The sequence below is a fragment of the Peromyscus maniculatus genome, chromosome 15, assembly GCF_049852395.1.
Source record: "Peromyscus maniculatus bairdii isolate BWxNUB_F1_BW_parent chromosome 15, HU_Pman_BW_mat_3.1, whole genome shotgun sequence".
Classification (NCBI taxonomy): domain Eukaryota; kingdom Metazoa; phylum Chordata; class Mammalia; order Rodentia; family Cricetidae; genus Peromyscus; species Peromyscus maniculatus.
In genome coordinates this window covers 74,571,381-74,598,943 of record NC_134866.1, presented here as the reverse complement: position 1 = coordinate 74,598,943, position 27,563 = coordinate 74,571,381, and the positions used below count along the sequence as shown (strand labels likewise).

General features: G+C 44.6%; 1 protein-coding gene across 1 annotated transcript in view; it reads left to right on the top strand.

Moving 5' to 3' along the window:
- The window catches only part of Iqgap2 (IQ motif containing GTPase activating protein 2), a 278,808-nt gene that overhangs the window by 40,730 nt on the left and 210,515 nt on the right, over window positions 1-27,563 (top strand). The window contains exon 2 of the mRNA XM_006985748.4: window positions 11,987-12,086. Coding sequence (XP_006985810.2) covers window positions 11,987-12,086 — 100 coding nt within the window. The remainder of the gene's footprint in view (window positions 1-11,986; window positions 12,087-27,563) is intronic.

The window sequence follows — 27,563 nt, the reverse complement described above, 5'->3', positions numbered from 1 at the left end:
CCTTCCCAAACAGTTCCACTAACTAGGGATCAAGTATCCAAACCTATAGGGCCTTTCTCGTTCAGACCGCCACAAAGACATTGTTTGCAGGTTATGTGGGAGATAGATGTTAAAGTCATCAAGAAAGAGCATTGAATGTAATTGTAATTACTCTTGAAAAACTAGCTAATATAGTCATCTGTTGCTAGCTGTAAATCATTTTGCATTTATAAATTGTTTACTTAATGACTATGTAATAATGTAGCTATTAATTTAAAAGTAACCATTAGTGCTGTGAGATCATGGGTGAAACATCCCTGTCCTCTGGCTCTTTCTTTCTTCCTTTTCTGAAAATAAAAAATGAAAAAATTACTAATTCTTACACTGGGTGTGCTGGCACAAACCTTTATTTTAATCCCAGCACTTGGGAGGCAGGTGGATCGCTATGAGTTCAAAACCAGCCTGGTTGACATAGTGAGACCCTATGTGTGTGTTTGTGTGTGTGTGTGTGTGTGTGTGTGTGTGTATGGATGTGTGTGTGTGTGTGTATTATGTGTGGCGCTTATACAATAGCTTCATAAGGTAGGTAGCATTATTCTTGTTTTATAGATGAGGAACTGAATGCCCAGTATTAGTCCCTGACTGAGTATGATACTCTTGCAGATACATTCAACCCCCAAATCATTATCCCCTCTTCTGGGGAGGCATACCCCATTTTAATCAGCTATCTTTGCTGGGTAAGGCACATTTACACCTTTGGAGATAGATGGGCATAGCATGGAGAAGGTTTTAAAAGTTACATTTTCTCAAATGTGTGAAATCTTCTGCAGATGAATGGGACATATGAATGACCTTGCTTTGTTGATGTGACATGCCATGTTTTGTCATAGTTCCTGGATTCCTATTGTCTGGCTTGAATCCTAAATATTATCTTCACTGTTTTTTCCTTTGCTAGGCTATGTTTGAGGTTTTTGTATCTCTGAGAAATTAGCCTTTGATCTTATTTTCTGAAGACAGTATACCACTAATTTTATATAGTTTCCAGTGGGAACAATAAAGTCATGTACATCTGTCTGCTGCTTAGGGAGATATCAGTAACCGTGAGTGACAGGCGCCAGTGCTCCATGCGGGGAGGCAGCAGCTTTATAGAAGGAAGAAAGGCCGTGGACTTTGGAGTCAGGGTTGTCCCAGTTCCAGCTCTGTCACTGACCTCTTTACAATCTTGAATGGTCCACACCCACACTACCTGGCCTCTCTCTCTTCAGTTTATTTCCCATCAGGACATCAGAGAAAGGAATTCCTAGTTAAAGAGGGGTGTAGAGACAGAGAGCTAACATACGTGAAGTTTTGCCTCACCAAGTGTTAATCATTTCTGTGCTTGTTTTCACGTGTGCATAGAAAGGGACTAATGCAAGAACACAACCTTCAGACTGTCACACACACACAGAGAAAAAAAGAACACAACCTTTAGACTGTTACACAGACACACACAGACACACACAGACACACACACACACACACACACACACACACACACACACACACACACACACGGAAAGAAATCCATTCAGAACCAAGAAGTTGTTTTCTTCCTTTTTGCTTTATTTATTTTCTCCCATGAATCAAGGGAGGAACAGGCCATAACTCCTTACCCTATTATCTTCTAAGATTTTCAGCTTTGTAGAAATATTCTACGATATTTTACTGCGTGGGATAACTACCTGTTTTCTTGTTTTTTAGACAGTCTTACCATCTATCTCACGCTAGTGTGAAACTACCCATGTAGCCCAGAATGATCCCAAACTCAGAATCCCCCCTGTCTCTAACTCCCCACTACAGGGTGTAGCACCATGCCCAGCATGTGCTGGGTAGCTTTTGAGAGAGCAGGAACACGATGTTAGCAGTGGCTTTCTTGGGATCAGCTCAGGCAACCACTGATATTTAACTTGCTATGTTTGTTTAGTGGTTCTAACTGAGCCTCGTTCTTACGGGGGCATTGAAGTTGAGTCGGCCTTCGGACCTTTATTACTTATAGAGTGCAGAAAGCATCATCTTAAAACTGGATCTGAATGATTTGAGACCTTTTGCCGTGAACCCCACAAGCACAGGGCTCATAGGTGAGCTAAACGCCTTCCCATTGTTTAGATTTGAAAATTGCCCTCTGTCATTGGGGTCTCAACTTTCCGCTAGCTCCTGGAAACTTACCACTCTCCTCTTCTTCACTGAGATCTGTGAAGAATGTGGGTGATGGGGTGTGGAGAAGAGGCAGTGGCCGGGTGGTTTATTCCCTGGGACTTCCTGGCAGCAAGGGGTGATTTGGTTCCTAAAATATTTCTTGAAAATTACCATTATGCAAATAAAAAAATTATAAGTCAATAATCCCAAATCAAAGAATCATTGGCTTTTGTTCTCCCAAACTGAGCAGAATCCCAAGATTCCCTTTCTCATCCTAAGGCACCTTAATACCACCACAGTCCGCCTTGGGTTTCTAAATTCTGGAAAAAGTTAGCTATTCCTCTTTAAATTTACAGTGGACAGAATGAATTTTCCTTTGGTTTGAGAATTAGCAATGAATTTCTACTCTGAAAAGGCACCCCGAGTTTTGCCTTTCAGATCTAAGTGATCAAGTATGATGTTACATTAAATGTTGGGCCCTTTTGCATGAGTGGGATCTAAAAACCCTCCCCCTCCCTCTGTTTCTGTCTCTCTCTCCCCCGACGTGTGTGTGTGTGTGTGTGTGTGTGTGTGTGTGTGTGTGTGTGTGTGTGTGTGTTATTTAATGACAGGATCTTGCTATGTACCCCAAGCCAACCTTGGGCTCATTATGTAGCTCATGATCCTCCTGCCTCAGCTGCGAGTTGCCGGGATTGCAGGCAAGCGCTGTCATTCTGCCTGGCCTCTTCTGTGCATCTCGTACCATGTAAGCACATTTCCAGAAAAGGGTCATTTCTTTTCTTAAGACCTGAACTATTTCCTCTTTCATTTTCCTGTTTAGATGTAACATAGGCACTAGATATTTCTTAATACCTCTGGACCCCCGTGACAATAGAATGAGAAGAGGTTACGACCCTTGCTGGTAAAGCCTTGCTTGGTGTTGGTAGCTTACATACTACCATTGCCTGGTCATGCCCCAGCTCAGAAATTCTTTCTATGCTCAATTTGAAGATTTAGGAGTTTCTCCTGTTAAAATATGGGCCTTTTACAGCTTTGCCTAACCTGAATGGCCCTGGGTTGGTGTTGACTTGCAGCTTTAGAAAGATCTGAGAAATGTGTGTTGGGGAAGAAATTCCAGGAATCACGGTACGCAAGGCAGGTTTCAGTAAAGTTCACCTTCTCTCAGTGGATGCCAAAGATGACTGTACTTTCTCGTGGGGGCAGACTCAGTACTGTGAGGACTGGAAGGACCTGATACCCGTGCGTGCCTTTAAGTCCAAGGTCAAACATACCTCCCAGCAGCTCCCACTGAGTACCTGCTCTTTCCTTGGCCCTGGGTAGAGAGAAGGAAGGGCCTGGGGCTGGCAGCTGTACGCCAGCATCCCTGTGGCTTGATGCCTCCTCCAGGCTTCCAAACACCTGGGTGTCTCCTGCATTATCACCTCATACTCTAATTAGGGTTGCCACTACCCTCAAACTCAGGCTTGTCTGTTTTTCAAAAGGAAATCCAGTTTAGGGAAGTTTGATCGTGGGGTCCTTTAGAGTTTAAGGAGCCATGGAAGGCTTCAAGAAGCTGGCAAGAAACCAGAATTTTCCACAGGTCACATTTCCTTAATGTGTCAGCTTTCTCAAAGTCTCGGCTTTTTGGTTCTGTTGTCTTTTCATCCCGGCCTCCTATCTCTGCCCTCAGTGTCTCAGAATGGATTCTCTCTCTTAGAGTGTCTTCCATGGGTATCAGTGTACGCTGCCTGCTGTGAACAGTCCTTAAGCGCTTAGAGTGGGTCATATCCATTTAGGTCAATGGTCCTCAACCTTCCCAATGTTGTGACCTTTAATACAGTTCCTCATGCTGTGGTGACCCCCAACCATAAAATTATTTTCGTTGCTACTTCATAACTGTAATTTTGCTTCTGTTAATGATTCATAATGTAAATATCTAATATGCGGAATATCTGATATGCAGCCCCTGTGAAAGGGTCTTTCGACGCCCCTCCTCCCCCCAAAGGGGTTGTCACTCACATGTTGAGAACTGCTGATTTAGGTCTCCTCTTTACGGCAGTACAGTTCCCAAGCCATAGAATATGGTTCCACACCCAACTGAATTACATACCTGCGGATATTTAGGATTCTTTGTAGAGAATTTGAGTCACACAGAATAACAATGTGTACTTAAAATACTAGATGGTGGGTGTATTTCTTGGAATTGATTATTCCTATCATACTTCTAATCTGCTTTTCCTTAAAGGGATACACCCTAAGTAATACCATTTTATGAAGCCAGCCAGGGTTTTAGTGTCTCTTGCCAATCCTCCCTTGAGTATATTTCCTAAACCCAAGCACCTTGTCATTATGCCAAATCTCAATTGTGTAACTGTAATAAAAATTCCAGAAGAGACCTTGTGAGTCATGCTTTGTGTCCGAACAGGCTGGCACCAAGCAGCCATTCAAATATTTGCGAACAGATGAATGGATTGACTACTGAGGCTGTGGTGGCCTTGGTATCTGTGTGAAGGAAGCAGGTAGTGGGTAGGGGCATTTAAACCGTGGCCACACCTTACCGAAGCCTAGGTCCTGGACTAGTTTTCCATGGCACTCGACTCAGGTGTCCTTCCCGTTCTTACGTTTCTATGTCCACGTCTTGCCTCGCAGCTCTTTTTTCCTCTGCTGCTTAGGCCTCGGCATAATCTCTATCATGTGATTGCCATAGACTGTGATTGTTCCCGTCTCTTAGCCAGTATCAGCTGATTTTATTAATGGCATTTTGTTCTCATTAGCAACGCTCTCTAACCGCCAGAGCTAGCCAGCCAGGTGATATTAATGGCATTTGTGAATTGCTAATACACGAGGAAACTCTCCTCCATGAAGTCAGGTTTCTTAGGGAGTTCAGGGCAGCGGCAGCGAATGAAGATGTACCTCAGAGGAAATCATGGGTAACCAAGTTCCTCTCAAGCGAAAGGAACTCCGGAGCTACTTGAGTGACTGGTTCCTTGGGTTCGGTGGTAACTCTGTTCATTTGGTGATGATGTGGCCCCAAAAGATGTCAGTTCTGGCCCTGGGTGTGTCGCTGGTCCCGAGAATAGTCATGGGCAGTCCTTTCCCCTCACTGACCTTGCCTTCCTAATTTATGAGAGATAGGGCCTATCTTTTGGCTGATTGTGAGAACCACACAGCAACATGTGGGAAAGTGCTTGGTAGGCAGTAAAGTCATGTCTGCCATGAATTATTAGCTTCGTGATGGCCCTTTAAATGGCAGGGCTGTTATTCATGCCAAGAGCTCTTATCAGAAGTCACTAAGAGAGCAGTGAGTGAAGCAAAGGTCTTTGCGGCACCCTCAGGTTCAGAAACATCTGCTTCCGGTGTGAACTTTCTCAGTCTCATAACCTTGAGTGTCCTTGGGTGGCAGGTCGTCACAGGCCTCTCCACCCTGACAGGAGGCAGGTGAGGCCGAAGTGTGTGCTGAGAAGGGCAGTGTGTGGAAGGTTGGAAGGAAGAGACTTCGGATGGGGGTGCCCTGAGGGAAAGCACGTCTGTCTGGTTCACAACCGGGTGTTTTGACTTAAGCATACTCATTAAACATCAGTAGAGTGAAATCCATAGGATGGCCCTGTGTTTGTGACTTCACCTCCTCCTCCTCCTCACTGCCAACAGACAAAAGTAAATTGACTTCATACAGATATTTGGGACCCTTTCATTAGCCTTCCTGAAAGAGATTACTTACCAAATATTTTCAGAGAACAGATAACCTTACTTCTTTTTTTATTATTTATTTTTATTTCTTTATACGTTCACTGGTGTTTTGCCTGCATGTATGTCTGTGTAATGGTGTCAGAAGCCCTGGAACTGGAGTTACAGACAGGGGTGAGTAGCCATGTGGGGGCTGGGAATTGAACCCCGGTCCATTGGAAGAGCAGCCAGTGTTCTTAACTGCTGAGCCATCTCTCCAGCCCCTCATCTGGCCTCAGAAGCTAAGCAGGGTCAGGACTGGTTAGTACTTGGATGGCAGGGCATGTGAGAAGTCTGCTGGATACCGTGACATAAAATGTGTCTTCGATGGGTTTATTATTAAAATATAGGTAGTTTGGGGCTGCAGAGACAGCTGAGCGGTTAAGAGCACTGGCGACTCATCCAGAGGACCGGGATTCAGTTCACAACACTCACTTGGTAGCTTACAACTATCTATGACTCCAGTTCTACGGGGATCAGACATTCTCTTATGGCCCCAGGCACTTCATGAATGTGGTGCATACACATACATGCAGACAAACACTCACACACATTAAATCAATCAGTTTTTAAAACTGAACTAAAATACAGGAAGTGGTGGGAGAGAGGCCAGCTTGAGTTGGGACAGTTAGGAAGTGGCCCTTGTGTTCAGACTTGAAGATGTGATGCCAACAACAATTGCAATTTTAATTTAAAACAGTAGTGCGTGCGTGCGTGCGTGCGTGCGTGCGTGCGTGTGTGTGTGTGTGTGTGTGTGTGTGTGTTTGTACATTCACACAATGAGTAAGTTGTCTTTTTGTTTGCTTTCTGGTTTTTTGTTTTTTTTTTTTTTTTTCTGGACAGGCTGATAGCAGAACCTAGGAGTTCTCAGCAGCAGTCCTGAGAAGGTGGTTGTGGAAGCAGTTGGGACAGAGACTGGGGGACAGGATGCTGCTGAGCATCACAACTCCTCCTAGAGTGTCTCAAGGTGAAAGGTCACAGGAGGCTTCTGCCTCTTCTAGATGGACGGTTGAGGCTGGAGAGTGTTTCCTTTGAGTGGGACTCTAGTGCTTCACGGTAAGCTTAGAGTTTGTTAGAGATTGACGCTCCCTAGGAATTTTAAGTTGGTTTCAGGTTTTAGTGTGTCTGAGGGTACCATAAAATGAGAATATCCCGTCAGAAATAGTAAACACTCTTCGCTTTCAGCTGTTATTAAAATGGGAGATTGGAAGTGATGGGTTATCCTAGGGTTAGCTCTTAGGAACAATGGAGTTGAAGACTAGATGATGCTCTGTAAGTATGGGCGATGGTTTGGATCGGAATGTCCCCCAAAGTTGTGTGTATTAAAAGTTTGACCACTGTCTTGTGGTATTATCTGGAGGTGATGAAACCTGGGGATGAAGTTAGGTCATCATGAGTAAGTTCCTGAGCAGAATGTTGGAAACCCATCTCCTTCCTGTTGGTCTCTTTGCTTTTCATCTCCCATGAATCAAACACCCTTCCCCTGCCGTGGGCTCTCACACGCTATAGCATGTCACCAGAGACCCCAAGTAATGGGGCCAAGTGGCATGGACTGACACCTCTGAAAACCATTCATCAAAATAAACTTTCCTTTTTCTAAGTTGATTAGTTTCAAGTATGTTGTTACAATAATGGACAGCTGATTGACATAGCATATCAGGTATCTTTTAGGAAAAACCTAGAGAAGAGAAGTCATAATCATATTCAAAGTATGGGTTATTAGTTATCTGTCTTAGAAAGAATTTATTTGAAGGCAACATTTCACTAAGTGTTAGAGAGCGATCTGTGTAAGGAGCCATCACAGATGTGAGGGAGATGGAAAAATGAAAACAGAACCCCTTCGTTACAGAATCACCAGTTTGGAGAGGGAGACATGATTGATCTGAGTGGGGCCTGTCTGGTGAGGGTTGTGATAACGATGTGAACTGAAGTGTGGAAGAGAGGGGTGGACTCAGATTCTGGAATCCACAGGAGCTTGCCTCAGTAGCTGTTGAAGGCGTCACACCCAGAGGCAGGAGAATGGCTTCTGAGGAAATGAAAAGTGTGTGTGTGGGGGGGGTAGCTGAAGCCCGGGAAAGAGAGTAGCGGGGTCCTAGAATACAGTACTTACCTGGAATAAGCTGTGTAGGCTTCATGTACAGAGGAGGGGAAGACTGTTTTAGAACTTTCTTCAAGTGGAAAGAGGACGCCATCCAAAGTTTAGGAAGAGGTGGTAACACCAGCAGGATGGTGGGTTTGTTTTTTGTTTTTTGTTGTTTGGTTTTTCGAGGCAGGGTTTCTCTGTGTAGCTTTGGTGCCTGTGGATCTCTCTCTGTAGACCAGACTGGCCTCGAACTCACAGAGATCCGCCTGGCTCTGTCTCCCAGTGCTGGGATTAAAGGCGTGTGCCACTGCCGCCGCCGCCGCCGCCGCCGCCGCCGCCGCCGCTGCCGCCGCCGCCACTGCCGCCACTGCCTCATGACAGTGTTTTGAGAAGGTCATTCTGGTGACAACAGGTCAAAGAATGGTGGAGCAGTGTGGCTGAGTGAGGACACCTTCTATGGGAGTTGGCAAGATGTGGAAGGCCTGGGCACATGCAGGGCTGTGCAGAGTGCAGAAGGCTGCTGGGAAGCTTCTGTACTTTTCTGGAATGTGATAACTCTTAAAGTTCAGATCAGGAACTGGGGGGGGATGGTGTAGATCAGTGGTGGACCTCTTTCACAAAGCCTTGATTTTTGACCTCCAGCACCATACTAAACAACCAATCAAACAAACAGACCATAACATTTAGATGAGGTTGAGTTTACTAAGAAAAAAAGATGCTTTGACAAATGTAAGCCCTTTGCTGTCCCTTCCTGGTGTTATTGGTCCCGGATGAGGTCCTTCTTGAAGGACTGGAGCCACAGTGGACAGAAGAACTATCACTGAGGAGATCTACCCTCAGCTGTCCATCTCCTCCCCTCCCTCTCTCCTCTTCTGCCACATCCCTTTCTTTTTCCTCTACACACACTTTTCCCAAGTTCCTTTTAAGTTTATTCCTGTCTGTCCTACCGTTTGGTCCCTGTATTTCTGCACTTTGCTTGTGTAAAAGACATTTCAGCCTGAGTGCTTAACTGTTAAATGAACAATTGCTTGACTCACAGAATCACAGGATGTGAACGAAACAAAACGCAGACGACACATTCCCTGAAACCTTGAAGCCAAGATGGTGCTCAGTAAATAAACGTCTAGTACATATTTCTGTGCTTATGGCGTATACTGCCAAATTTTGTACCATTTCAGTTTTAATCCCCCTTCATTTGAGTTCCCTGAGGGCTCAGTATTAATTTTATAGCTTAAGTGCTTAGCATCGTGCATGCTGTAGTAAAATTCCAACATTGGTGGGTGTGGTTGGTATCCACCTATAACCAGAATACAGGAGCAAGACTGATGGAGGGTCATGGAGAGGTTAACAGCAGCCTGAGCTACAGTGGGAGACCTTATCTCAGTGGAGAAAAGATTCATACTTTGGCTTTAGTTCCTCTTATCCATGAAGGTTCTGTGATCGACCCCTCATTGGTCAAGTCTGGATTTAGCCTGGTCATCTTAGAGTCCACAGATGCTTTTCCATCCCTCCCTTTTCCACTGTGAGTAGCATTCCTGTCCCAACCTGCACAGCTGTGACATTGACCTAGTCGGCACTGGGGTGATGGGATGAAGAAATACAGGCACATGGACAGAGGGACTGGAGTTGGGTAGGCTGTTCGCCCTGATGGAAATGCACCAGCAGCCCAGAGACATAGCTCCATTATTATATCTAACTCAACAAGGAGGTGGGCTAGTTAATCTCAATCAATCTCTCTCTCTCTCTCTCTCTCTCTCTCTCTCTCTCTCTCTCTCTCTCTCTCTCTCTCTCCCTCTCTCCCTCTCTCCCTCTCTCCCTCCCTCCCTCCCTCCCTTCCCTCCCTCCCTCCCTCCCCCGCTGCCCCGTGTGTGTGTGTGTGTGTGTGTGTGTGTGTGTGTGTTTTGCGGCGCGGGGGGGGGGGGGGGTGGTGGTGGTGGTGGTGGTGGTGTCGTCTTTGTAGAGGAGCAGCCTCATGATGCAGTCATCCATCCAGGAGGGGGAAGCTGTGGTTGACATTTTCTGTACGCGTGAACATCCATACGATGGCCATGGATCTGAGGCATTGGGATCCTTGATGTGGCCATGCTCATGTCATGAATGTTCATTCATACAGGGGTACACTTGCTCCCCACACAATCCTACGTGTAAAAATGACCCAGTGTAGTTACCAGCCTGGAAACACAAAAGGATGGGTCCTTTCTGGGAGAAAGCAGTGTTGCCATGCAAATAAACAGTGATGGCTTTGGTGAAGTCACAGCTGGGTGCTGTGGGCAGAAGAGTGGTCAGGACTTCTTGTAAGGCTGTGATCTCCACAGAAATCCTAGGACAAAGTGTTCGAGTTAATAAAGTAAGCCTGAATTAGAAGAAACTTTGTAGGCTTGTAAACTTCCTTCCTGATTCCTTTAGTTTTGCCCTTAAGATACCCATCAACCAGAAAGGTTGTAAGTAGCCAGGGACTCTGCTGTTTCTACAATGGGATTCCTTGGTATTTGGGGTTGGATGAGAAGTAGCAATTCCCTTGAGGATTAAGAAGGGACGAACACATGTAGATTCTCTGTTCAACCCCAGAATGTCTGGGATGCATCATAAGGTCACTGACTCCAAGCTTAGCCACTAGACACCTTCCAGAGTATTGTTACAGATGGTGTTGCTAGCAGGCCAGGTTCTAATTCATTTGAGGCTGTCTGAATTCACTGAATTCCCCTCAAGAAATCTGTTTGCTAGTCTCAGTCTAATAGTGTCAGCCCTTAACTTCAGACCTGCTTCTATTCTGCTAAAAATAATAACATGCAGCTAAAGAGATTGCTAAGTGGTTAAGAGCAAAGACTACTCTTCTAGAGGACCTGGGTTCAATTCCCAATACCTGCATGGCAGTTCACAAACACCTGTAGCTTCAGTTCCAGGGGATCAGATGCATTCTTCTGGCCTCTGTGGGCACAGGGTAATCATGTCGTATACAGACATGCAAGCAGGCAAAACACCCATGCACATAAAATAGAAAAATAAGTAAATCTAAAACAAAAACAAAAACCACACACACACAAACAAACCTAAAACTACATAAAGGCCAGAGAATTGGCTCAAGAGTTAAGATCACATACTGCTCTTGCAGAAGACTCAAGTTTGGTCCACAGAACCTACGTCAGATGGCTCACACTGCCTATAACTCTCTACCAGACATGTCTGATTCCTCACCTGCACATGCATACACCTCCCCACACAGGCATACATGTGCATACGTACAGAGACACACAGACACACGTGTACACACACACAGTCACATATGCGGGTGCATGTGGGCACACACACACAATTAAAAATTATAAAAGCAAATCTTTAAAAGAGCAAATAAAACCATTATGATAAAATGCAAAGGGAAAGGGACTTATTTTTAAAATGTATTTTCTTTTATGTGTATGTGTGTGTTTGGGTGTATGTTTGTGCATCATGTATGTGAGAGTTGTCCAGGAGGGTGTTGGATCTCTTAGAAGTGGAATTACAGGCATTTCTGAGCTGCCTGCACATGCTGGATACCAAACAGTCCTCTGTAAGAGCAGCAAGTGCTGTTAACCACTGAGCTATCTCTCCGGCCCCTTGGTGGGTTTGTTTGTTTTTAAAATTTATTTTTTAAAAATTGTGTGTGTGTGTGCGCGTGTGTGCGTGTGTGTGCGTGTGTGTGTGTGTGTGTGTGTGTGTGTGTGTGTGTGTGTGTAAGATGAAAGCAGAAATGGGAAGGAGGTAAACCAGCTGGAGAAAGGAGGAATGGGGAGTGAGGATGGGTATTTGCAACATACAATGACATTATGTGTCATAAGGAATTCCACTTTGGTATGTTGTCTACAGAATTAAATCTGTCACAACTCTTGGACGAGACATAAAACATGACTTAAGCTAAGGTTTGCCCCTTGCAAATGGAATGAAGCAAGCTTATGCACCTCTAAGTAAGGAATATGTATTGACAAGACCACCGAGTAGATGTCTAACTTACTGTGCTATTAACGTGAATAAATAATTTTTAAGTAACGCATTGTTCTCCTATATTTCTAGCAATTGTGGATGATGAAAGGCTGTCTGCAGAGGAGATGGATGAGAGGAGGCGGCAGAACATCGCCTATGAGTACCTGTGCCACCTGGAGGAAGCCAAGAGGTGAGAGGTTTAGTCTGTCTTCTGTCCATGTTCTTGGAGCTTAGCCTTGGGGTAAAATTGTGGGATTTGATGACCAGAAGTTTCCTGAATGAGCCAACAGTTCCAAAGAATTATCAGGATTGTGGCTGGCCAGAGAGATACTCTTACCTGTCACCTATAATTTAGATTTGGACACATCTGTCTTGCCATTGCCAGGTCAGCATGGCAGGATGGACTCAGTTCATTCAAGTCAGCCCTTAATCACAGCTGGATGGGTACCACACTCATCTGTGCATATGCTGGTAATAATTCAGCTGCCGTCTTGTTGGTAACAGGCTGTGAGATACCGTTTTATGGTTGTGGAGAATTGAGAGAGGTCAATGTCAAGGGGCCAGGGAGGCAAATCTTCCTTTGCCCTTCCTCAGAGCCTCCCAGAAAACTACAGGACAAATTAGATTATTTTAGATTCTGCATCTCACTGGCTTGGATACAGGGCAGCAACAATAACTTCAACCCAATTTCTTTTCCCCAAGAGTGTCCTTAGGAGATCTTTTTGTGACCTCTTGCCCAACAATGGCCTATGTGACTGAAGTCCATGGGTCACTAAACTATGAGGCGGGTTTATGACTGCAATCTCCTTAACTTGTGGGTGTGTGGCCACTTGGGTATGTTGTCTATAAAATCACATTGACTCTTTTAGACTCTTTGGATTAATTAAATGCTGGCTGGGTTCTCCTCGGAGAAAGTGAAGATAAAGAGTCCAACGTGCAAATGTCTCCTTAGGACTCTGCCCTTTGCTGAGCCGGTGCTTCTAGTTAGCATTGATATAGTGCTCTGTGAGACAGGTGACCTAGGTGTCCTCTTACCTCCGCACCCAATAAACACTCGGTGAAGTGGTCATGGATGGTAATTATCTCTGGTCACTGATAAGTAGTTGTCTATAGAGCTAGAAGGAGGAGGATTTTACTCAGTGTTTTATAAAATACTAATCCTTGGTTGAATTTGGCATTGCTTTGCTGGGGGTTCTCAGTCTTGTTTCCTCTTTTAACAGTGCCATGCAACTTTATGCTCTAATAATCAACTTTTAAGAATTACTTAACATGCTTGTACAGTCTACATTAGGTAGGAAGACACTAAGAGTCCTCGCCAGTGGAAGATTATTGAACACACTCTCTTAGTCTCATTCTTGCTTAAAAAAACAAGATAAAGGAAGAGATTCCTAGGTGCACAGTCGTGACTTGCACCCCCTGACAAAGTCTGAGAATTAGTAGGAGGACTTTCCTTTTCTTTGCTGACATATGTTCCTCACCCTAGGTGTGTGCTTTATTTTTTACCCAAGTGGGAAAGAGTGTCATGGGAGAGAAGCATGACCCAGACAGAGTTGGTAGATCTGATTTCCTGGTCCCAGCTTGCACAGTGTGATGATGGGCATGTCATCCAATCCACTGGGGAAGTCCCATTTGCTCTGTTAGTTGGTTGGTAGGTACGACTACCTGTCCCGCCTTCTTCCTGATTTTATTTATTTTTTTAAAATCACGGAAAGAGGGAAAGTATTCTGTGACTGCTGGTACAGGCCAGACATCTGGTGGTGTGGTGGTTGTGTAAGCGTAGCTGTCTCTTCAGTCTGGCAAAGTGACGAAGATGAATCTTTGCAGCTTGTTATCTTCTTCAGTGTTATTGCAGCTCATTAGTGATTTTTTTTTCTCTTTTTATATTTTTGTCATAAAGGTAGTCCCAGATTCTTTGAGGAAAATTTCCTAAGAAAAAATGTCTTGGCAATAATAGACTATAAGAATATAAAGTTTTCAAAGCTGGGGAGACGGCTCAGGATCTCTTGCCATACATCTATGACCCCCTGAGGTCAGATCCCAAGAAGCCGGAGCTGGACATGGTCCACTCCTGTAGTGAGATGGGGGGCTGAGCTGAAAGTATCCTGGAAGCTCACAGGCCAACTTGCCTGGCATGCTCAGTGGTAAACAGCACAACACCCTGTCACAAAGAAGAAGGTGAGGACCAACCCACAGGTTGCCCTCTGACCTCTGTACCTATTGAATGCCCACATTCACGGGAGAGCACACATATGTATGCCTACATGTACACGCAGCTTTCTAAATTGGTCTATAGACTTAATGAAACCTTCCGTCCTGTTGGTATTTTAGAAGGTTGGTTTTTGTCAGAATGTTTTTTGTTTGTTTGTTTTATTATTTATTTATTTATTTATTTATTTTTGTCAAAATGTCCCATAGAGAAAGCACAGGTGCTGGAGAGATACTCAGTGGTTAAGAGCTGTTGCTGTTCTTGCAGAGGCCCTGGGTTCTGTTTGCAGCACCCACATGGTGGATAACAACCATCTGAAACTCCAGTTCCAGGGGGCTCCAATTCCTTCTTCTGGCCTTGGTGGGCACCAGGCGTGTACATGGTACACAGACGTACCTGCAGCCAAAACATACACATAAAATCAAATTAAAAAGAAAGCACACAGACAGTACATCAGAGTAAGGACTTAGGGTGTAAAACGCTAAGAGTCTAAAATTAAAATGGACAGGCTGGGCAAGGTAGCACACATCTGTAATTCTTTCTCATGGGAGTCAGAGGAAAGCCGATCTCTGAGTTCAAGGCCAGCCTGGTCTACATAGAGAGTTTCAGGCCAGACAGGACTACACAGGAAGACCCTGGCTCAAAACAAACAAACAAACAAACAAATAAGCAAAGCCCCCTAATTTAAACAAAAGTTAAGAGTAAACTTCACTAAAACAGGTAAACAAATAACCAATAAAAACCGTGGTAAGATTATTCCACATTGGTTACTAGGGAACTCCAAATCAAAACAGTGAGCTACTACTTCTCATTAGCTGTAGCACAAATGACACATTGTAACAAGTGTCATCCAAGATGCACAGAATTTGGAGCCTTGTGGATTGCGGGTTGGATGATAAAATGGTGCTGCTCCTTTAGAAGTATCTGGCAGGTCTTTCAGTTACCAAGCATAGAGTGGCCACGTGATTTAACAATCCCAATCCCAGGTCTGTACTCTTGAGCACGAAAAACCTAATGTCCACGCAAAAATGTATATCCAGTCCATTATTTATATTAGTAAAAGGTAAAAATCAAACTGAATCCATCCACAGCAAATTAATGAATAAATAAAATATAGCATGTCTACACAATGAAATAAAGTACAGCTATAAAATAGGATGCACGTATTCGTGTTGTAATATTTATGAACATCGAAAGTATTAGACTGGACAGATCTGTAGAGGTGATGGCTTTTGGTAAGACCTGGGCACAGGGCGGGGGGTAGTTGTGAATGACCCAGGATGGACCTGGGATTTCTGTTGAGGATGATAAAAAAAAAAAAAAAAAAAAAAAAGTTCTAAAATTGACTGTGTTGATGGTGGCAGAAATTAAAAATGAACAGTGAATTACAGACTTGGATTGGAAAGGATGAGTTATCTGGTATGATGGTTATCTTAATAAAAGTGATTGACGTTCCTTTAGGCAGACAGGTTTGGAGAGGGTCCTTCGTGCAGCTCATAAAGCAGGTGAGCTGGTTCTTAGCAGATACGTTCCGTCCAGGGATAGCCTGAGTGGGTTCTTGGGTTCTGGATTTCTCACAAGGCTGCAGTCACCTCAGTGTTCCCAAAGGGGCACATCCATTTCAAGCTAGTTTAGTGCTGTTGACAGGACTCAGTTCCTCACATTGGACCCGGGACCCCTGCTCCTAACAGCTGGTAGGTCGAGCCTTTCCTTCTCTCGGTTGCCAGGCACTCGGGCACAGCTGGCAAACATCTTCCGCTGGAGTAAGTGTGTAAGAGCATAAGCTGGAAGGCAGGTAGTCTAGAACCTATTTTCAGATCCTTTCTGGTGTATGTTACTGATTAGAATCAAGGCCATGTTCAGAGTGAACGGAATGCACAGGACTGTGAATTCAAGAAGACCTCTGGGGGACACCTTAGAAGCTACATTCCTGGCCATGTGTCCATCTTCTTAGAACTGATACATTTTGCTGGGGGAACTGAGGGGGTGTATCCTTTTGTTACTGACAGACACCCAGCCAGGAATTGGCTGATGTCTTGGTCTCATGGTAATGGTACTAAGATCATCACTGCCTTGATTGATGGATGGATGGATGGATGGATGGATGGATGGATGGATGGATGGATGGATGGATGGGTGGGTGGGTGGGTGGGTGGGTGGGTGGATGGATGGATGGATGGATGGATGGATGGATGGATGGATGGATGGATTTTGAGAGTTTTTGTTATAAAAGATAGAGCCCAGGACCTCTTGGATGCTATACATGCACTTTCCCACTGAGCCAACACTCCTAGCCCTGAGCTAGTTCACTGGTCTGTCTTATAACTTAAGATTAAATAGACTCAGTTTAAGTTTCCTTTTTAGATATCCCGCAAGCTGGCTGTATAGCTGCTTTGTGGTGAGAATTTTGCTGACACAGGACTGGGCAGGCGTGTGCTGCTCCTATGGGCTTTGAAAGGTTCTTGCTGATGCCAGAAATCCCACTGTTTGGAAAAGTTACTCCTTTTATTTAAAGAATTAGTACTGCTGAGTGCTCCTTACTGATTTATGTAAAATATATTTTGAGTCATGAAAATGAGTACATTTTTAAGAAAGGCAGTCCTTTGTTGGGGACAGCTATAAAAAAAAGTTGAGACTGAGGGTTCAGTTTGGGAGAACTCTAGGCTGAAGAAGGAAATCCAACTGGGGCCATTATGAAGGTCAGAGAACAGGAGGAGAAATCTTGGCAAGACACAGACAGGGAATTTGGACATTACAGTTGAACTCACAGTTATGAATGGAGCCACTATTGTATGTAAGGAAGGTCTCTGTGGTATCTTATTTCTTTCTTAAGGAAGGAGAAAATGCACACACAAATTTTGCTATGCTCACTCTTTTCTGCCCTGAGTTTAAAAATAAGTGTGTGTTGGCGGGGATGGGGGTGGGGGTGGGGGTGGGGGAAAGGGGGCTTTTCTTGGTGAAGGGCTTGTTTCGAAATATTGTCTTGATAGAGCTAGGTGTGGCCAAGTTGTTGCCTGTATGCCTAAACATGGGGTGGGTTTTTGTTAAATGTGCCCTAGAAACAAAACAAAACTTGGGTGTGAGTGCTTTTGTGTCCTGTTTACAATTCAGAAACCAAAAGGACACCTTGTTGTTTAAATCAAGTCTCAAGTGCTAACCTGATCTGCAGTGGGCTAGAGAATAGAGAATCAGGCATGAGAAGAGATGTGCCTCAAATGTCTAAGCAAGCAGAAGCCACAAGTGTGGTTTTGGTGTACGATGAATAATTGTGCTTACTTAAAAAGAAAATGGTCGTGCCTGGGAAATACTTCACAGAATCTACTGAATTCCCCCTTCATGCTGGGGCCTCTTTGTCCTTATTCTTAAGGACACCCTACCCTTGGATGTGCTCGCAAGCACAGCTAAATTTGGAATTTTGGGGGTGATATCTTGGTATGCAGTTTATTGAGAAACTTGTTGCTCTATACATTATTTCAGGGGATTTCTTAATTGTATTTGCAGCCCATAAACGGTTTTCTTGTTTCGATGGTAACTGCCTCTCTCTTCTTTTTTGCCCTCCCCATCCGTTCCCTCAGCTGTGCTGAGAGGGAGAGAGAAAGAACACAGGGCTACTCCACAGAGCAGCTGGTGGAATCGGAAGGGTGGTCAGCCCACAGCAGTGGTCCCTCTCAGGTCTGGCTCCCAGGTGAGAGGAGGTCCTGCTGTGAGGATCACTGGCCTGTTTGGGGGGCTGTTTTCCAACCAGTTTGCATTGGTAGCCACATGGGGCAGGGTTCTACCCTTTCAGGCAGGCCAGGGCTAGGTACATCCTAACAACGGGGAAAGGAATAGTCTTCTAGAAGAAAGGACTCAGCTGGAGTAACTTGGAAAAGAATGAGACATGGTCTTGATGGGTATCTTCATGGGACACAAGGAGGCAGGATGTTGGCCAGCCCTACTGCCAGCCCGCGGGACTTAGGGCAGAAGTGGAGATGCTGATGCTGAGGTCCAGCTGGGTGGTGACTAGGGGGAGGTACTATGGAGTTGCAGCCGAAGGAATGGCGATTGAAGATGTAAAGGAAGAAGCCATGGGTTTTGGCAGGGGACCGAGTGTGGGCAGTAGAGGACATTGGGAAATTTCCTGCTTGATTGCTTTGTGACTCAGAGGAACTCACTTTTGTGGTCTCGATTAGCTAAGCCTGGCCATGGGACACCTCTTTGGAAGGGTTTTTTTTTTTGGGGGGGGGAGGGGTTAGTCCACATATTGTGTGCTCTAACTGTGGCCGTTTGTTGACTAGGTCCCTGGCAGGTATGCTCCTGTTAATCGTCTTAAGCCATGGACAAGTTAAGCAACTAGTATTTGACCCCAGTGTTTGTGTTTGTTTCTCAGGCTCTTAGGGTTGGAGGCCTGGGAGGGGCTTGAAACTTTCCATGGTCTCAAATGTCACAAACAAGGTGTCACATGAGTGACTATTATTCACAAGGCACCATACTCTGAGCAGTCACTACACATGGCCTCAGGTGTCCTTGCCATCCTGGGGAGATGGGCAATCCTCAGTTCGTAGATGAAGAAGCCAAGTCCTGGGAAGACTTTAGTATGTGTTCAGTGTCATAGCCAACAAGCCACAAAAAAGTATTATAACCAGGTCTATCTGATATCAACTGTGTGCATTAAAACATAAAGCATTACCCCACTTCTTCCTTCCTTCCTTCCTTCCTTCCTTCCTTCCTTCCTTCCTTCCTTCCTTCCTTCCTTCCTTCCTTCCTCCCTCCCTCCCTCCCTCCCTCCCTCCCTCCCCCACCCTTTCTTTTTTCTTTTTTTTTCTTTTTTTTTTTCTTTTTTGGAGACATGGTATTGCTATATTACTAAGGCTGGCCTTAAGTTTGCTATATAGCCCCAGCTGGCTTCTGACTTGGTATCCTCTGCCACACGCTCTAAAGTACTGGGATTCCAGATATTCATGAGCATACTTGGTTCCTACTACTTGGTCATGTCTTCATTGCTGTCAGTTCATGCTGGTCTAGGATTTTATTCTTATGGGCTAGCTCTTCCCAGCTCTTGATTGAAGTGTTTATCTAATTATCCTTTATCAATAAAAACACGTGAGTCAGATATTGGGTAAGAACATGAATGATCAGAGAAGCAGCAGAGAACCAACCAGTGACCTCCTCTCTCTCTTCTTCCTCCATCCAAAAGGGCGGAGAATCTTTCTAAGCCCCGCCCTACTACTTCCTGTGTCTTTCTCTGTGTCCTCTTTGGTCAGCTGGCTCCACCCTCTGATTCAAAGCAAACTGATTGTCAGTCTCAGAAGTGTCAGAGTGTGATCAAAATATCCCACAACACTTGACGGTTTCTTACTTTTTAAGTTTAGAGGGATTAGTATCATTACCCATTTTGGGCACTCTCCCTCCCTCCCTCTCTCCCTCCCTCCCTCTTCCTGTTGCTTTTATTATTTGTTTGTTTCTCTCTTTCTCATAGTCCATGCTGGCCTTGACTTTGTGATCTTCGTGCCTCAGCATCCTGAGTGTTGGAATTACAAGCACTCCTGCACCTGGCTCAGTTTTGTTCTGAGTGCTACCGATGAGATCCATTCATCCTGAAGGGCTTTGCCTCGTCCGTAGCTTCTTTCTTCTTTCTTTCTTCTCCTTTGTCATCTCTTGGTGTTTTTTTTTTTTAAATATTTATAGGAATTGTCTGTTTTCTGTACTACAGACTTTCTCCTCCTCATTCAAGATAGTCTTCATTCATCGCTATTCTTGGTTAGGTCTGGATTTCTCACTCATCGTCTTGGTCTGCCGCTATTATGACCGGTTTCACAGTGTGCTTGGCTTTTTGTTGAGACATCAAAAGGTATGAATAGCAAACACCACTGCAGTCTCTTCCTTCCTGTGTGAACCAGATGCTGCCTCACGCTGTGATGCTTAAAACTCATAAAACAATATCTTTATTCACGGTGTAGGCTCTGAGGGAAGCTGCTGGGGGAGAACTGACAATTACAGACAGACTCCTTATGCCTTCCACCTCAGAATGGCTGCAGAATGCCAAGGGGCCTTTATTTGCTTTCTCAGGATGAGTACCGTGTTCCCCAAGGGGAGCCAGGACCCCATTCCTTCATGCAGAGAACCTAGACTCCGATGAGTTCATGAGATCCCTTAGCCATGGTTGCTTTAGTGCTAGGTTTGGGATGAAGAAAAATGTCTTCTGGCTGTCTGGTAATACTTCTACTCTGTGAGTCTCTTCAAGTCATATTTACCAGGAAAATATTAGTTAGAAAGCTCAACAGTAGCAATAAATATTGCATTTTTTTGATAAATTCAATTTAAGTTCTTGGTTTGATGCTGAATTCCTAGTATGGAGGTTAGCTATGTGTAGGTCCTTGTCACTTGTCTTTCATTATTATTTTTTTTTCCTTTGGACAAATTTAAATCCATTTAGGTGTTAGGACAGAAGTCTAGAAAGCAACATTTCTAGTTATTTCACAATCTTCCCCCATTGAGTCTTGCCTGGATTGGTTTAAATATCCCTTGACTTTTTTTTTGCTCTTTCTGTCCTATAATTTGTAATACAGTCTTTTGGTGCCTTTGGTATTTTGCATGGCATATGCTACAACAGCTACATCATTTGTGAGAAGGAAATGTAGGGAGGTGTCTTAGTTAGGGCTTGTTTCTACTGCTGTGAAGAGACACCATGGCCACAGCAACTCTTACAAAGAAAAACATTTAATGGTCTGGCTTACAGTTCAGAGGTTTAGTCCATTTTCGTCATGGTGGGACATGGTACCATGCAGGCAGACTTGGTTCAGGAGAGGTAGCTGAGAGTTCTACATCTTGTATAGGAAAACAGGAAGGGGCCTGAGACACTGGGCAGTATCTTGAGCATAGGAGACCTCAGAGCCCACCCTCGCAGTGACACACTTCCTCCAACAAGGCCACTACTTCAACAAGACCACACCTCCCATTAATGCCACTCCCTTTCAGGGCCATTTTCTTTCAAACCACCACAGAAGGCGAACCCCAAATTTAGTTACATCCTGCATTAAGGTTATATGGGTGCTTAGGAGATTGACCTAAATGGTATAAATGCAGTTCTTAAGGAGTAGGTCTGTGGAATCTGTCTGTCTACTCACCTACCCACCTACCTACCTATACCTACCTACCTACCTACCTACCTACCTACCTACCTTTGTTTGGTTTTGTTTTTTTCAAGACAGGGGTTCTCTGTGAAACAGTCCTGGAACTCACTCTGTAGACAAGACTGCCTCTGCCTCCCCAGTGCTGGCATGTACCACCACTGCCTGGCTAGGCATCTACATTTGAATAAGTTGCTCAGGTGAATTTTGATGGCCCCTGCGGTTTGAGGAGTGTGCATTTGAGAGTGAAGATAGAAGCACTGTGGTTGATGCTGTCTCTGCTTCCAGCTTCTCCACCTGGCTTTGATCCGAAGAACAGAGGAGCCCTCCTTCCTCTGGGGTGGGAGGGGAGGCAGGGTACTGAGGGCTACACTGATGGGATGGGAGCCTGATGGAAGGAGAAGCAGAAGTGCTTCCACCAGGATGGGCAGGAAGCCAGAGCAGTTCTGAGAAGACAGCTGAAGTTTGAAGTTTTTTTTTGCAAAGCCAATCATGGGTTCATGTAACTTTCTCCAACAGTGCAAAGGGGAAATGAATGAGGTGGCCAGGCCTCAGGCTCAGTGTGATGGCTCTGACAAGGGCCTGGGACACCAAGACCCATGGTGTTAATGTGAACATCACTGGAATTAGGCAGCCTTGAGGGCCCATCTGGCTACTGTGGCTGGTGAAGCCAGAATGGGTAAGAGGGGGATGGGGTGATGAGGATATGGGCAGGATACCTAAGAACAAGGAAGTGGAGACCAGTAAATAGAGGCTGTAGCCAGAGATTTGGAAGTGTGCAATGCAGAGGTGGAGTATTTCCAGGTAGTGATAAAGTCCAAGGTGTGGTGGAGCTGATGTGGAGCTGTAATGCAATGGAGGGGGGATGGAGGAGGAAGTCTCCCAGCTGGGCCTCTGGGTGCTACCAAGGTCATCCACCTCCTTAAAGCCACCAGACAGAAGTAGGCCTGGAAGGACCCAGTTACTGTGGTGAGAAAGGAAAGTCCTGGAGTCATACAGGCCATGTACAACAAGACCGGTCAGTCAGTCCTGACTGACTCATCTGTTGTACTACTGTAACACATTTCCCGGGGCTGGACAATGAAGTCCAAAGCAAGGTACCAGCAGGTTTGGTGTCTGGCAATGGCTCCGATCTGCTTTCAGGATGATATTTATAAAGAAGTGATCTAAAGTCACATCTAGGTCAACAGGTACTTCTCGTGGCAGCAAACCTGTGTCCCTTTTGTCCTCTTCTCATAATAAAGGACTTTGTGAGGCACCATGACACAACCGGGCATTTACTTTTAGACTTGGTGGGATTTAATGAGACATGTCCACACTACTTAATTTTATGAGGGTGGTACTGGAGCAGGGGGGAGGGTAGTACCAACCTACAGACCAAATTGTATTCACAGGAAGAGAAAGGCTCAGTTGTTCACTCCGTACCCACTGTAGAAACAATGGAAAATGGGGTTATCAGAGCAGTGTTAGGTAAATGACAAGATCAGGCACCATGTTTTATCTGGCCTTGGTTACACGGTGTGGAGTCCATGGGCTGACTGTGTTCCTCTCAAACAGTGGATGAAGCCTGGAAGATCTCCTTCCTGGTTCTCTCAGTAGTTGTGTGATCTTGAAGAGAGCAGTCTTGAAGTACCGACGACCACCTTTGTGACGTGGACCAAGACCACACACCCGCCCCAGGTTCACACGTCGCAGCATGATGATGTGACTCCAAGACCAGGAATCAAGGAATATGTTGGTGTAAATTGTCGAATGTGGAAACAGAGAACAAAATGACTCTTCAGTGCCATTGTTTATTATAAAAACATTTTCCGTAGTAGGAACAGCTGTGAATCGGGCATCCTGGCTTAATTAGGGTCCAGGAATGTGCACCTTCAGCTGCTTTTTATTGGTGCTGTTTGCACATTTGTTTCAGTCTAGCACAAATATGGGTGGAGTGAGTGTGTGCAGGGAGGAATGAGAATATTGGAACAGCCTACGAGTACAATCTTCCTTCTGTAAATAGTGCTTTTCGACACTAGCGACGGGACTCTCATAGCACCAAAAGAGAAGGGAATAATTGTTTAGACGTGGAAATCCATACACGTGGTTAATTGCATCTTTTCATGGTAAAATATCCATCAAGAAAATTCTCAGACCAAATAATGGCAAATTCAGCTCGAGATATAGTTCGTTCTGCCAAGATTATCAACTCCTTCAGGAAGGAGCATGAGGTGATTGAAAAGGGTTGACTCATTGGCTTCTCTTGGGCAGAGCCAGAAGTTATTCACAGCTGTCACAGGTAACCTGGGCTTCCTGGAGCCGGGGGACATCAAGGTGCCAGGTTTCCCTTCTGAACATCTGGAACACATGGACATCCACCTTATCTGAATTCTTATAAAGCTCATCTGAGTGCAGGGCCTTATTCCTACATGGTGGGCTGTGTGTGTGCCTGCTTTTGCCCAGCCTACTCCTAAGACTCTTGTCCCATTATTCTTGCCTCCATAACTCTGCTCTCCAGCACTGTCCCATGCAGAGGACTTCAGTAAATAACTCCTTATCCCAGAGCCTGTGGGAGGAGAGGAATAGATGACTGAGGATCTTTAGCTTTCTCCTCCTCCTCCCAAGAACCTTCCAGCTTCAGGTATTATGAATGCTTTATTTGTTTCCCTTTTGCTTTTTTGCTATATCTTTATTAGTTCTTTGAGAATTTCATTCAGTGCATTTTGACCATACTCAGATCTCCCCCAACTCCTCCCAGATCTACCCCCTTCTCTACCCACCTAACTCTGTATTGCCTCTCTCTTTTTTTAAAAAACTCATCACGTCCAGCTTGTGCTGCCCATACACCCTTGGGTATATGGTCTTCCAGTAGAGCATAGTCAATCTAGAAGAGGCCACACCCTTACAGAGAACTGGCTTTCCCTGTCCCACAAGCTACAGATTGCCAATAGCTCCTCAACTAGGAGCGACCCCTCCCTTCTCCATGCTGGGGTTGGTCTGGCTTGAGTGGGTGCAGGCCTTGAGCATGCTGCCACAGCTGCTGTGGGTGCATATGTGTAACTACCCTGTCATGTCCAGTAAACACTGATTCCTTGTACTCATCCACCGCCTCTGGCTCTTTCTGTCTTCCCTCACCATCTTCTGCAACAGTCCCTAAGCCCCGGGAAGATGGAGTGTGACATAGACATCCCCGGGAAGATGGAGTGTGACATAGACATCCCATTTGGTGGTGAGCATTCTGCAGTCTCTTCTCTACACCTTCACCAGTTGTGGCCTCTGACAGGCAGTAGCCTGTAAGGTTTGGGGGTCTCTGGGACCTGATTGCCCAGTAACTCCAAAAGAGGTAACCTATTCCTACCACTGGGCTCTTTGTTAGCCTGTGGAATGTAGTGGGGACATTGTTGGCCCATCATGGGGTAACTCCACTCAAACTCTTTGTATGTATGGCTATGTATATATTTTAGGAAGCTTCTTTGGTGGTATGTTCCATATGACTTTTTCAAAACTCCTCTCACGTTAATTATCCCTCCATGTTTTTCCTACTGTACTCTTCCCTCTCCTCCCTTTCCTGGACCTGTTTACACCACTGTTTCTGTCTCCCCTCCCTTGGGAGCACGCCCCCATGACCCTTGCTAATTTCCTGACCTGTGTGGGTATTCTGAATGGAACATATGTATTTGAAGATCCAACGAGTGAGAGAAGAACATGGGTCTGGGTTACTTCACTCAGTGATTATTTCCAATCCACTGTTTCTCCATCTATGTGTCTGTGAATTTCAGAGTTAGGTTTTTCTTAACAGCTGAATAGTTCTCTGTTTTCTCTTCAGATCATATCTTTTGCTTTTTAGCAGCTGAATAATGTGAGTGCTTTATTTAAAGTAACTAGCTGCTGTAGTTTGGGCAGATAGTGAAAGCCTGCCTGATGATGTGGGGGAAGGACTGTAGGGTTGTTTGAGGTCCAAGACTATCTCATTGACCATAGTTTTTCTTTTTCTGAGTTCCAACAGGTTCTCAGTAAATATGTAGTAGTCAGGCCTGAATCTATCATGGACCCCAGGCATTTCATTGGTAGGTCTTTTTGTTTTGCTTTGTTTTGTTTTTGTTTTTTTCAAATGTGTATCTGAGCCATGTCTCAAAGAAAAAGAAGGATTTCAAAGGACCCCAAGAGAGCAGCAGCGGCATGCACTATCAAGATTTCTGAAGATGGTTTCACATAGATGCCTGTCCCTTGTCAGGTGAACATGAATCCTCGAGTCCAGCTGTTATACATGAGTGGATTGGCCTCCGGTTGTTAGGAGAAGCTCTGGGAAGCCCTTCTCATGAGGAGGGTCGTCTGGGTACCAACTAGTTTCTGTCCATCAACTTGATGCTTTTTTTCTCCAGTTCCAAACATCTGGTGCTCAATTCTCCTTTATGGACTGTTCTGTCTTTTTTTTTTTTTTTTTAATAGAAACCATCTCTCTATATAGCATAGTCCCTATGGGAGGGGATCTCATGTCCCCATGATCATAGAGAAGGAACCAAAGGTAGAGGTCTGAGATGCTGCTAGGATGCTGGGAAGGTCCCAGTATGCCCTCCTTGGTCACTGTTACTTCCACACAATTCCCTAGTGTGAACTGGAGGAGTTGACAGGTGCCCTGCCAGGAGATGCTGTTCCCTAGGGTCTCAATATATAGCGCCCAGGTGGGCCCCAACCTCACCACCCTCTCACCTCAGCCTTCTGAGTGCTGAACCACTGTGTCTAAACTTCCAATTAATTGTATTTTAGATGTTTGATATATTTAAAACACATCTTCTCCTTTGTCTCTTAATTTAGAGTTTCTCACATCCTGTTATCAACGATTCCCCAATACATACTCATTCTGGTTTTAATTTCTGTGAAAACTTAGTCCTTCATGTTTGGATTCACCTTTTTTTTTACCCTTAAAAATGAAGCCAAGGCCCAATTACCAAGAGTTGCTATGGCAACTTTGGTGTGATTGAGCCTGTGTACTAATGCAAATATGTTCAGTAAGTTTGAGCCGTAGATTTCCTTCAGAATGCAGAGGAAGAATTGACTTTGGCATAAAGATATCCACTGAACCCTCAAGAAAAGAGTTGCCAGGAACTAAAAATATAGAAGGTTTATAGCTTGTATAACTTACCATGGAAATTTTTAGCCATCTTTAAAATAAAATCAGTCTCATTTAGTTACATAAATATTATCACCTTAGATTTTGCTTGATCTATATAGCATGGATTTAAAATTCTGCCTAGTTCATTTCTTCCTACTCCCCCATCTGATTTTACCCATTGATTGATTTACAATATTAATTATAGTTCAGGCTTATATTAATATTCTACTTGAGGCTGAAATAAATTCACTTTCTTCTTTGACACATAAATTTTAGACCCTGAGGCACAATTATCGGCAAAATAACTAAGTATTAAAATTAAGTATTCCTAAAAACCTAAAAACGCACCAGCTGATTAGGTGCAAGTTCCCGAACAATTATGGGTTTCTTTGCCAGTTCTGTAGACTTCACCCCATCAAAAGCTATCTCCCTTCATCCTCTTGTTTTCCACACTGAGCTCGTTTTCTCACTAGCATTCACCCGAATCTAGCTGGACTATGAGAGATGTAAATGCTTTATTGTTACTCACTTTTTGAGCAGAACAGGAAATGGAACCCAGGGCCTTCTAGATGCCAAGCAAGTGCTGTACCACTGATGTATAACTTTCCTAAACCTACCCACCACCCCCACCACCCCTTTTTTTTAATCCTGAATGGTGCTCAATTGCATGACTATGCCAAAATTCCAAAATGATCTGATCAACTTGGGTTGTTTATAGTCATTTGGGGCTGTTATAAGTAAAGCACACACATGTATACATGCGTGTCTGTGTGGATGTGTGTGCACATGTGTGGAAGATTGAACCCAGGCCTTCACCCTTGCTAGGCAGGCACTCCCTCATTGAGCTCTAAGTCCTGTATGTAAAACTGTTATCAGCAAAGAAGGTGTTCTGGACCTGACTCCTATGTATGTGCCTGCTTCTCAGACTGAAAGTATTTTTTCTGGTTAAGATGACCTCTCACTTTTCGCCTTCCTCTCCTTTTTCTCCTGTACGTGTGTTTTGAACACAATAGTTTTTCTTGAGAAATGTTGACTTGGTTAAACTATGGTTTTCCCAAGAATTATTCTGGCTCCCGTTTCTTATTTCCCTGTCGCCCCCACGGCCACAGGCACTCCGTGTACAACACACACACACACACACACACACACACACACACACACACACACACACACACACACGGCACTTCACCACCCACCTTCCAGATGAATCACACTGAAGTGGGATTTGCTAATCCGGCAGCAGGGACATTTCTATGC